Source organism: Mercenaria mercenaria, chromosome 6, assembly GCF_021730395.1.
Source record: "Mercenaria mercenaria strain notata chromosome 6, MADL_Memer_1, whole genome shotgun sequence".
In the NCBI taxonomy this organism is placed as follows: Eukaryota; Metazoa; Mollusca; class Bivalvia; order Venerida; family Veneridae; genus Mercenaria; species Mercenaria mercenaria.
In genome coordinates, this window is record NC_069366.1 from 54,110,486 (window position 1) to 54,122,747 (window position 12,262).

Consider the following 12,262-nt stretch of genomic DNA (forward strand, 5'->3'; position numbering starts at 1 on the left):
GGTACCTGTCTGAACTCTCAAGCATTTGATTGATTGTTTTTGAGTGGTAGGTGCCATTCTGAAGTCTGAAGGATTTGATTAATTGTTTTTGAGTGATCCGTGCCTGTCTGAAGTCTCAAGTATTCAGTTGATTGTTCTTGAGTGATCAGTACCATTTTGAAGCCTCAAGCATTCAGTTCAATACCTGTCTGAACTCTCAAGCATTTGATTGATTGTTTTTAATCCCCCGCCGTGGCGGAGGGATTATAGGAATGGTCTGCGTCCGTCCTTCCGTCCGTCCTTCCTTCCGTCCGTCTTTCCGTCCTTCCGTCCGTAACAAAATCGTGTCCGGTCCATTTCTCCTAAACCCCTTGAAGGATTTTCATGAAACTTGGGTCAAATGATCACCTCATCAAGACGATGTGCAGAACCCATGAGTCAGCCTTGTCGGTTCAAGGTCTAGGTCACAACTCAAGGTCAAAGGTTTGAGCCTGCCATTTTGTGTCCACTCTATATCTCCTAAACCCCTTGAAGGAATTTTATAAAACTTGGGTCAAATGATCACCTCATCAAGACGATGTGCAGAACCCATGAGTCAGCCATGCCGGCTCAAGGTCAAGGTCACAACTCAAGGTCAAATGTTTGAGCCTTCCATTTTGTGTCTGCTCTATATCTCTTAAATCCCTTGAAGGAATTTTATAAAACTTAGGTCAAATGATCACCTCATCAAGATGATGTGCAGAACCCATGAGTCAGTCATGCCGGCTCAAGGTCAAGGTCACAACTTAGGGTCAAAGGTTTGAACCTTCCATTTTGTGTCCGCTCTATATCTCCTAAACCCCTTGAAGGATTTTCATCAAACTTGGGTCAAACGATCACCTCATCAAGGCGATGTGCAGAACTTATAAGTCAGCCTTGTTGGCTCAAGGTCAAGGTCACAACTGAAGGTCAAAGGTTTGAGCCTTCCATTTCGTGTCTGCTCTATATCTCCTAAACCCCTTGAAGGAATTTTATAAAACTTGGGTCAAATGATCACCTCATCAGAACGATGTGCAGAAATTATGAGTCAACCATGCCAGCTCAAGGTCAAGGTCACAACTAAGGGTCGAAGGTTTGAGCCTTCCATTTGGTGTCCACTCTGTATCTCCTTAACCCCTTGAAGGATTTTCATCAAACTTGGGTCAAATGATCACCTCATCAAGAACTCATGAGTCAGCCATGTCAACTCAAGGTCAAGGTTACAACTGAAGGTCAAAGGTTTCAGCTCTGTATCTCCTAAACCCCTTGAAGGATTTTCATGAAACTTTGGTCAAATGATCACCTCATCAAGACGTTGTGCAGAATTCATGAGTCAGCCATGTCAGTTCATGGTCAAGGTCACAACTGAAGGTCAAAGGTTTCAGCTCTGTATCTCCTAAACCCCTTGAAGGATTTTCATCAAACTAGGGGCATATGATCGCCTCATCAAGAACTCATGAGTCAGCCATGTCAACTCAAGGTCAAGGTCACAACTGAAGGTCAAAGGTTTCAGCTCTGTATCTCCTAAACCCCTTGAAGGATTTTCATGAAACTTTGGTCTAATGATCACCTCATCAAGACGTTGTGCAGAATTCATGAGTCAGCCATGTCAGTTCAAGGTCAAGGTCACAGCTAAAATCAAAGCTTTTACCCTTTCACTATCCATAGCAGTGGCGGGGGATTAAGCTGTCGTTCAGACTGCCTTGTTGAGTGATTGTTACCAGTTTAAAGTCTCAGGCACTTGATTGGTTGTTTTCTAGTGATTGGTACCTGTCTGAACTCTCAAGCATTTGATTGATTGTTTTTAGCTCACCTGTCACAAAGTGACAAGGTGAGCTTTTGTGATCGCGCGGTGTGCGTCCGTCCGTCCGTAAACTATTGCTTGTGACCACTCTAGAGTTCACATTTTTCATGGGATCTTTATGAAAGTTGGTCAGAATGTTCATCTTGATGATATCTAGGTCAAATTCGAAACTGGGTCACGTGCCATCAAAAAGTAGGGCAGTGGGTCTAAAAATAGAAAAACCTTGTGACCTCTCTAGAGGCCATATATTTCACAAGATCTTCATGAAAATTGGTCAGAATGTTCATCTTGATGATATCTAGGTCAAGTTCGAAACTGGGTCACGTGCAGTCAAAAACTAGGTCAGTAGGTCTAAAAATAGAAAAACATTGTGACCTCTCTAGAGGCCATATATTTCACAAGATCTTCATGAAAATTCGTCAGAACGTTCACCTTGATGATATCTAGGTCAAGTTTGAAACTAGGTCACTTGCCTTAAGAAACTAGGTCAGTAGGTCAAATAACAGAAAAACCTTTTGACCTCTCTAAAAGCCATATTTTTCATGGGATCTGTATGAAAGTTGGTCTGAATGTTCATCTGGATGATATCTAGGTCAAGTTCGAAACTGGGTCATGTGCGGTCAAAAACTAGGTCAGTAGGTCTAAAAATAGAAAAACCTTGTGACCTCCCTAGAGGCCATATGTTTCATGAGATCTTCATGAAAATTGGTCAGAATGTTCATCTTGATGATATCTAGGTCAAGTTCGAAAGTGGGTCACGTGCCATCAAAAACTAGGTCAGTAGGTCAAATAATAGAAAAACATTGTGACCTCTCTAGAGGCCATATTTTTCATGGGATCTGTATGAAAATTGGTCTGAATGTTCATCTTGATGATATCTAGGTCAAGTTCGAAACTGGGTCACGTGCGGTCAAAAACTAGGTCAGTAGGTCTAAAAATAGAAAAACCTTGTGACCTCTCTAGAGACCATATTTTATGAGATCTTCATGAAAATTGGTCAGAATATTCATCTTGATGATATCTAGGTCAAGTTCCAAAGTGGGTCACGTGCCTTCAAAAACTAGGTCAGTAGGTCAAATAATAGAAAAACCTTGTGACCTCTCTAGAGGTCATATTTTTCATGGGATCTGTATGAAAGTTGGTCTGAATGTTCATCTTGATCATATCTAGGTCAAGTTCGAAAGTGGGTCACGTGCCTTCAAAAACTAGGTCAATAGGTCTAAAAATAGAAAAACCTGGTGACCTCTCTAGAGGCCATACTTGTGAATGGATCTTCATGAAAATTGGTCAGAATGTTCACCTTGATGATATCTAGGTCAGGTTTGAAACTGGGTCATGTGCCTTAAAAAACTAGGTCAGTAGGTCAAATAATAAAACAAACCTTGTGACCTCCCTAGAGGCCATACTTTTCATGGGATTTGTATGAAAGTTGGTCTGACTGTTCATCTTGATGATATCTAGGTCAAGTTTGAAACTGGGTCAACTGCGGTAAAAAACTAGGTCAGTAGGTCTAAAATTATTAAAATCTTTTGACCTCTCTATAGGCCATATTTTTCAATGGATCTTCATGAAAATTGATCTGAATGTTCACCTTGATGATATCTAGGTCAGTTTCGAAACTGGGTCATGTGCGCAAAACTAGGCCAGTAGGTATAAAAATAGAGAAACCTTGTGACCTCTCAAGAGGCCATATTTTTCATGAGATCTTCATGAAAATTAGTGAGAATGTTCACCTTCATGATATCTAGGTAAATTTCAAAACAGGGTCCCGTACCTTTGAAAACTAGGTCAATAGGTCAAATAATAGAAAAACCTTTTGACCTCTCTAGAGACCATATTTTTCAATGGATCTTCATGAAAATTGGTCAGAATTTTTATCTTGATAATACCTAGGTCAAGTTCAAAACTAGGTCACTATGTCAGATAATAGAAAATACGACGTCATACTCAAAACTGGGTCATGTGGGAAGAGGTGAGCGATTCAGGACCATCATGGTCCTCTTGTTGAGTGATTGATGCCATTCTGAAGTCTGAAGGATTTGATTGGTTGTTTTGAATAATCGGTACCAGTTGAAGTCCCAAGCATTTGATTGGTTGTTTCTGAGTGATCGAGACCAGTTTGAAGTCTCAGGTAATTGACTGGTTGTTTTTTTGAGTAATCGGTACCAGTTCGAAGTCTCAAGCACTTGATTGGTTGTTTTGAGTAATCGGTGCCAGACTGAAGTCTCAAGGATTTGATTGGTTGTTTAGAGTAATTGGTACCAGTTGAAGTCTCAAGCATTTGATTGGTTGTTTCTGGGTGATCGAGACCAGTTTGAAGTCTCAGGCATTTGACTGGTTGTTTTTTGAGTGATCGGTTCCAGTTTGAAGTCTCAAGCTTTTGATTGGTTGTTTTGAGTAATCGGTACCAGTCTGAAGTCTCAAGGATTTGATTGGTTCTTTTGAGTAATTGGTACCAGTTGAAGTTTCAAGCATTTGATTGGTTGTTTTGAGTAATTGGTACCAGTTTGAAGTCTCAAGGACTTGATTGGTTGTTTCTGAGTGATTGGTACCAGTCTGAAGTCTCAAGGATTTGATTGGCTGTTTTGAGTAATCGGTACCAGTTTGTAGAAGTCTCAAGTATTTTATTGGTTGTTTCTGAGTGATTGATACCAGTCTGAAGTCTCAAGGATTTGATTGTGTGTTTTTTTTGAGTAATCAGTACCAGTTGAAGTCTCAAGCATTTGAATTGTTGTTTCTGAGTGATTGATACAAGTCTGAAGACTCAAGGATTTGATTGGTTGTTTTGAGTAATTGGTACCAGTCTGAAGTCTCAAGCATTTTATTGGTTGTTTCTAATCGACCTATGATAATATCTCGTATCAAGACTGGTCTCCATATTCACTTTTTATATCCTTAGAGCTTGGATTTTCAGTGTAGAGAGTCCTTTAAAGGTCAATGGTTAGTTCAAGCAGAAGGTCATGGGTTCAGAGAGTGTAGGACAAAATCCCCAGCGGACAAAACCCCCATTGCTCATTTTTGCATAGGCGGACAAAACCCCCTTCATGTTTTTTACAAGGAGGACAAAACCCCCTTCGCACTTTTATTCAAGGAGGACAAAACCCCCTTCGCACTATTAATAGGGAGGACAAAACCCCCTTCATCCTAGACTGAAAAGAGCAAATTATATAATAATCAAAGTATCTGAGAGTTATTTAAGAATTTACTTTAATTTAATTTACTTTAATGAACAGTTCAGTGAGAAAAACCTACAATTAACAGGTCAGTTAATTAAGAGAGATTTTCCCTTATTTATTTCAACGTACTAGTATAATTGTATATGTATAGTCTGATTAATTTCAAAGTCATTTTGGAACAAACTGTAAAATTGTATATAATAGGATAAGTACATCAATTTTCCATATATAAATATTAACTATAATTATCTTCAAGACATCTCTTTCTATAAATAAAGTGAAAAATCTTAATAATCTATAATATTGTTTGCCCTTTTGTTTCCTTGTAATATAAAAAATCAAAGGGGGTTTTGTCCTCCTTGTAAAATATGTGAAGGGTGTTTTGTCCTCCTTGTAAAATTGAGCAAAGGGGATTTTGTCCGCCTATGCAAAAATGAGCAAAGGGGGTTTTGTCCGCAGGGGATTTTGTCCGGATCCCGTCATCAGACACCAGCGTAGATGGGACTCTTCATGTAAAATAACTTTGACTTTAATGGAGATCAAGTGTAGCTTACACCCTGTATGTTCAAGAATTGGGGAAAATTCCTGGAATTAGAGCATCTTCTGTATCTTGCATTTCATTCCAAAACTGAAACTGATTAACATTCTTCTGGAGATGTAGTGTTATAGATACATTAGAAGAGGAATAGTATTTCATATTACATGTTTTATGTTTTACAGATTTGTCAGAAGACTTTCAAGAGGAACAGTCATTTAAAGGAGCACATCCAGACTCACATGAAGTCTGAAACAGTGAAAAGTAAAGATGGATTCCATGCCTGTCCCTATTGCGACAAACGATTCCAAAAGCCCAGTCAGCTGGACAGACATGTCAGAATACATACTGGTATGTACATTTTTGTGGGCTTTTTGGACAGTTTTTTTTAATATGATTTCGTAAGATGGTGTTTTGAAATTGCTGTCAAGTTAGTCAGATAGGAAGTACCTCTAGGTTATTTTATACAAATTTTGGAAATGAAGCTTACCTTGATCTGTTAGCTCAAATCTTTTTCCAGAACTGGTGTAAATTACAAGGAGGTAGCCAGTCATGATCCATGGGTGTTCAAATGCTACCTTTTGTCAAGACAAACTTTTTCATTGAACATTTTTATCCAGATCTGTCTTGGGCAGTGATATTTATTAAACCAAAACAATTTTCAAGTCAGTTAATATTGAATACAGGTTTTCCCAGTTACTCATTTCTGATCTATTTGGTATACAATCACAGATTGCGACCTATGTTAAGCAGCCAGCCGAGGGAGCAGCATAATCTTGCTGCTAAAGGCAGGTGGCTGCTTAAGAGAGGTTGAAATTAGAACAGAAAGTCAAATGGGAAGTAAGCTGACTGGCTGCTTAAGGCAAGAGGCTGCTTAATAGAGGTGACTGCTCAGGCAGGTTCAACTGTAGTATATATATGTGAATAACACCTTTGAGATGCAAACCTCTCTCTCTCAAAGACATGTTCCTTTAAAATTGAGCCGCACTATGAGAAAACCAACATAGTGCATTTGCGACCAGCATGGATCAAGACCAGCCAGCGCATCTGAGCAGTCTGGTCAGGATCCATGCTGTTCGCTTTCAAAGCCTATTGCAATTAGAGAAACTGTTAGCGAACAGCATGGATCCTGACCAGACTGCGCGGATGCGCTGGCTGGTCTAGATCCATGCAGGTCGCAAATGCACTTTGTTGGTTTTCTCATGGTGCAGCTCAAATTATCCTCTCCAGAGGAACAATCACTGTTCAGCTAAGAAAAAAATCAGTCTGTCAAATGTTGTTTGCTCTTCAAAGTTTCCATTATATTTACAATTAAATTTTATAGTAAAACAAATTGTTTTTGACTTATTTCAGGTGAAAGACCTTTTGTATGTTCTATGTGTGGCAAAGCTTTCAACCAGAAGAATGCACTACAGATTCATATGAAAAAGCATACAGGGGAAAGGCCGCACAAATGTCAATATTGTAACACAGCATTCACACAGAAAGGAAATCTCAAAACTCATATCAAACGTGCCCATCACGCTGATATGGTCAGCTCCATGAACTTAAGAAAGTCAGTGCAGAAAATGCAGAATGAGGGAACTGGTGAAACGATTAGTGTCTCTGTTGATACAGGGAAAGATCAAGTTATAAGTGAAGATATAAACCTTGGACAAGTGGCTGCACTGTTTACTAACTGAAAGTCTAAATGGAGCTGAACTGTATCTCCACAGAAAGGGAATTTATTTTTTATTGTTAGTTCCTTACAGAAATCCATGTAGAAAAGAGAGAAGGGAATCGGTTGAAAATACAAATGTTCCAGCTGGTGTTGGAAAAGATAAAAATAGTGAAGATATAACTCTTGGACAGATGGAAGCAAAGTTTGATAACTGGATGTAAATGTAAACTTTAGTTCCAAGTAATTTTGATTGAGGAAATTGAAATACCAGAAATGTTAAACTGTGGTTAAGATTTGTTCTTGGCAAGGTATATAGATGCACTGGAGTATCGCAGCCTCGAATTTGATAGAGATGCATCACTGTAAAGATGACTTCAGTCAGGTTGGACTGTTCTTGTTTAATTGTTAATTTGGCACTGTTAAGATTTTTGCACCACTTTGCTGGATTATTGAGATGGCCCATATATATTTATAGGATAGTTAGTATTTATAGGCCATTTTGACTATATATATTCATCCTTGCGTTACAGTACACTGTCAGTTGACTTCGGAACATTTATAGGAGGTTTAAAATAATTCGAAGTATGCCCATTTTTACCATAAACTTAAGTTGTTGTTAAAATTTTCTTCCAAATTTAGCAGGGAATTGAATATTATTATATATCATTGTTATTTTCAAAGTGATATGGAGAAACAGGGCTTTGCAAGAACATGGACAAGATTTTTAGTATCATTTTATAACATGTTAAATCTGTTTGTTGTGGAGCTGCTTGCCTTATTGTAGAATTTTGGATAAAACTTTTACGACTGCTTCAGTTCTTGCCAGTCATCTTTTATTAGTTTTTTTAGGTTTTATTTTTTAACAGATGAAAATAGACACTTGATAGACTTCAATATTATTAAATTGGAGACTATTCAGGGAATGCAACCTTGTCATTGGTTAATTTCAAGATCAATCTAAGAATTGACCAATCAGATGCTGGTGTTTTGGGACTGGGTTCTAAACTTGACTTTATAATATGGAGCGCAGGTATCTGTTTACATAATCAATCAGTCTGTAACAGTTTACTGATTGGGGACAGTATGAATGCAATTAATGTGACATTTTAATCATTTTTAGTGAGTTTTTAATTTGATACAACACATTTTTGTACCCCTCGACAACAAAGTTGTAAGGGGGGTATACTGGTTTCAGGTTGTCTGTCTGTCCGTCTGTCTGTCTGTCCGTAGACACAATCTTGTGCGCACCATCTCTCCTTATCCCCTTGACAGAATTTAATGAAACTTCACACAATTGATCAGTACCAACAGTAGTTGTGCATGGGGCATGTTAGGTTCTTTTAGAAAAACAATTTGCAGAATTATGGGACTTTGTTTTTTTTGTTACTATACTATATACATAGACACAATCTTGTGCGCACCATCTCTCCTCATCCCCTTGACACAATTTAATGAAACTTCACACAATTGATCAGTACCAACAGTAGTTGTGCATGGGGCATGTTAGGTTCTTTTAGACAAAAAAATTGCAGAGTTATGGGACTTTGTTTTTTTGTTACTATACTATATACATAGACACAATCTTGTGCGCACCATCTCCCCTCATCCCCTTGACACAATTTAATGAAACTTCACACAAGTGATCAGTAACAACAGTAGTTGTGCATGGGGCATGTTAGGTTCTTTCAGAAAAAAAATTTGCAGAGTTATGGGACTTTGTTTTTTTGTTACTTTACTATATACATAGACACAATCTTGTGCGCACCATCTCTCCTCATCCTCTTGACACAATTTAATGGAACTTCACACAAGTGATCAGTAACAACAGTAGTTGTGCATGGGGCATGTTAGGTTCTTTCAGTGACAAAAATTGCAGAGTTATGGGACTTTGTTAGCTCACCTGTCACAAAGTGACAAGGTGAGCTTTTGTGATCACGCAGCGTCCATCGTCCGTGCGTGCGTCCGTCCGTGCGTGCGTGCGTAAACTTTTGCTTGTGACCACTCTAGAGGTCACGTTTTTATGGGATCTTATTGAAAATTGGTCAGAATGTTCCCCTTGATGATATCTAGGTCAAGTTCGAAACTGGGTCACGTGCAGTCAAAAACTAGGTCATTAGGTCTAAAAATAGAAAAACCTGTGACCTCTCTAGAGCTATTATTTCACAAGATCTTCATGAAAATTGGTCAGAATGTTCACCTTGATGATATCTAGGTCAAGTTCGAAACTGGGTCACGTGGGTCAAAAAACTAGGTCATTAGGTTTTAAAAATAGAAAAACCTTGTGACCTCTCTAGAGGCCATATTTCTCAATGGATTCTTCATGAAAATTGGTCAGAATGTTCACCTTGATGATATCTAGGTCAAGTTCGAAACTGGGTCACGTGGGGTTAAAAACTAGGTCAGTAGATCAAAAAATAGAAAAACCTTGTGACCTCTCTAGAGGCCATATTTTTCATGAGATCTTCATGAATATTGGTCAGAATGTTCACCTTGATGATATCTAGGTCAAGTTCGAAACTGGGTCATGTGGGGTCAAAAACTAGGTCAGTAGGTCTGAAAATAGAAAAACCTTGTGACCTCTCTAGAGGCATATTTCTCAATGGATCTTCATGAAATTGGTCAGAATGTTCATCTTGATGATATTAGGTCAGGTTCGAAACGAGTCACATGCGGTCAAAAACTAGTCAGTAGGTCTACAAATAGAAAAACCTTGTGACCTCTCTAGAGGCCATATTTTCTAATGGAATTCATGAAAATTGGTCAGAATGTTAACCTTGATGATATCTAGGTCATGTTCGAAACTGGGTCACGTGGGGTTAAAAACTAGGTCAGTAGATCTAAAAATGGAAAAACCTTTTGACCTCTCTAGAGGCCATATTTTACATGAGATCTTCATGAATATTGGTCAGAATGTTCACCTTGATGATATCTAGGTCATGTTCGAAACTGGGTCACGTGGGGTCAAAAACTAGGTCAGTAGGTCTAAAAATAGAAAAACCTTGTGACCTCTCTAGAGGCCATATTTCTCAATGGATCTTCATGAAAATTGGTTAGAATGTTCAGTTTGATGATATCTAGATCAGGTTCGAAATTGGGTCATGTGCGGTCAAAAACTAGGTCAGTAGGTCAAAAAATAGAAAAACCTTGTGACCTCTCTAGAGGCCATATTTTTCACGGAATCTTCATGAAAATTGGTGAGAATGTTCACCATGATGATATCTAGGTCAAGTTTATAAGTGGGTCACGTGCCTTCAAAAACTAGGTCATTAGGTCAAATAATAGAAAAACCTTGTGACCTCTCTAGAGGCCATATTTTTCAATGAATCTTCATGAAAATTGGTCAGAATTTTTTATCTTGATGATATCTAGGTCAGGTGCTCAAAAACTAGGTCACTTTGTCAAATAATAGAAATAACGACGTCATACTCAGTTCAACACTGGGTCATATGGGGATAGGTGAGCGATTCAGGACCATCATGGTCCTCTTGTTTTTTTGTTACTATACTATATACATAGACACAATCTTGTGCGCACCATCTCTCCTCATCCCCTTGACACAATTTAATGAAACTTCACACAAGTGATCAGTAACAACAGTAGTTGTGCATGGGGCATGTTAGGTTCTTTCAGAAAAAAAATTTGCAGAGTTATGGGACTTTGTTTTTTTGTTACTATACTATATACATAGACACAATCTTGTGCGCACCATCTCTCCTCATCCTCTTGACACAATTTAATGAAACTTCACACAAGTGATCAGTAACAACAGTAGTTGTGCATGGGGCATGTTAGGTTCTTTCAGCGACAAAAATTGCAGAGTTATGGGACTTTGTTTCTTGTTAACATACTATGTACATACAGTCTGCATATGCAATCTTGTGCGTGCCTAATCTACCAAACCCTAACACACAATTTAATGAAACTTGACACAAGAGATCAGTACCAACCCTAGTTGTGCATGGTGCATGTTACATTCTTTTAGATAAATATTCTGCATAGTTATGGGACTTTGTTTTTTGTTACGATACTGTATACATACAGTCTATATACATACAGTCCACATAATTATGCTATCTTATGTGTGTCAAATTGCAATGTACTGTGTCAGTGCATGGGGGGGTGGGGGGGGGGGGGGGGGGGGGGTACATTCATCACCTTTAGTGATAGCTCTAGTTTACACTGGCAGATCACCAGGGTCCAAAGTTATGAAAAGTAGTTTGGAAACCATTCTCAAAATGCAGTCTAGTCATTGGTCAGTTCTAGTTTTCTGCTTGGATTCAACCAATCAGATGCTGTGAATTTGAGACTGGTTCTAATTTTCTGCTCAGATTTACCCAATCACATGCAGTGGATTTAAGACTGGTTTCCAATTTTCTGCTCAGATTCACCAAAGCAGATGCTGGGGATTTGAGACTGGTTTCCAATTTTCTGCTCCGGTTCACCAAAGCAGATGCTGGGGATTTGAGACTGGTTTCCAATTTTCTGCTCAGATTCACCAAAGCAGATGCTGGGGATTTGAGACTGGTTTCCAATTTTCTGGTCCGGTTCACCAAAGCAGATGCTGGGGATTTGAAACTGGTTTCCAATTTTCTGGTCCGGTTCACCAAAGCAGATGCTGGGGATTTGAGACTGGTTTCCAATTTTCTGCTCCGGTTCACCAAAGCAGATGCTGGGGATTTGAGACTGGTTTCCAATTTTCTGCTCCGGTTCACCAAAGCAGATGCTGGGGATTTGAGACTGGTTTCCAATTTTCTGCTCAGATTCACCGAAGTAGATGCTGGGGATTTGAGACTGGTTTCTAAACTCAGTTTTATTACCTTGGAACTAATTCTTTAAGTTCATTGTTCCAGTAGGCTTATTTCATAGTTGTGCATGCAGTTTATTGCACGATGCTATTTATTTATCACATTTTAATGACCCAACAGAGAAATTAGCCTGATAGTTTTCCAGTTGAAATGAAGTATGTTTTATAGCAAGTTTCGCAGATCCACTTCATACAAACGCAACAATCTTTTCAAAGTGAACTTTTTACCAATTCAGAAAATTATGATGTTGCAGTTTAGTTTATTGATATTCCTGAATGATTTTAC

The 12,262-nt window shown here is 38.6% G+C and overlaps 1 protein-coding gene across 6 annotated transcripts in view; it reads left to right on the plus strand.

The window, feature by feature from the left end:
* Window positions 1-8,736, plus strand: part of LOC123548859 (zinc finger protein 236-like) — a 49,118-nt gene extending 40,382 nt beyond the window's left edge. For all 6 annotated transcript variants that reach the window (XM_053545935.1, XM_053545936.1, XM_053545937.1 and 3 more), the window contains exons 28-29: window positions 5,698-5,863; window positions 6,866-8,736. In XM_053545935.1, the coding sequence (XP_053401910.1) occupies window positions 5,698-5,863; window positions 6,866-7,194 (495 nt within the window). In that variant the 3' untranslated portion in view covers window positions 7,195-8,736. The remainder of the gene's footprint in view (window positions 1-5,697; window positions 5,864-6,865) is intronic.
* The last annotated feature ends 3,526 nt before the right edge of the window (window positions 8,737-12,262 follow it).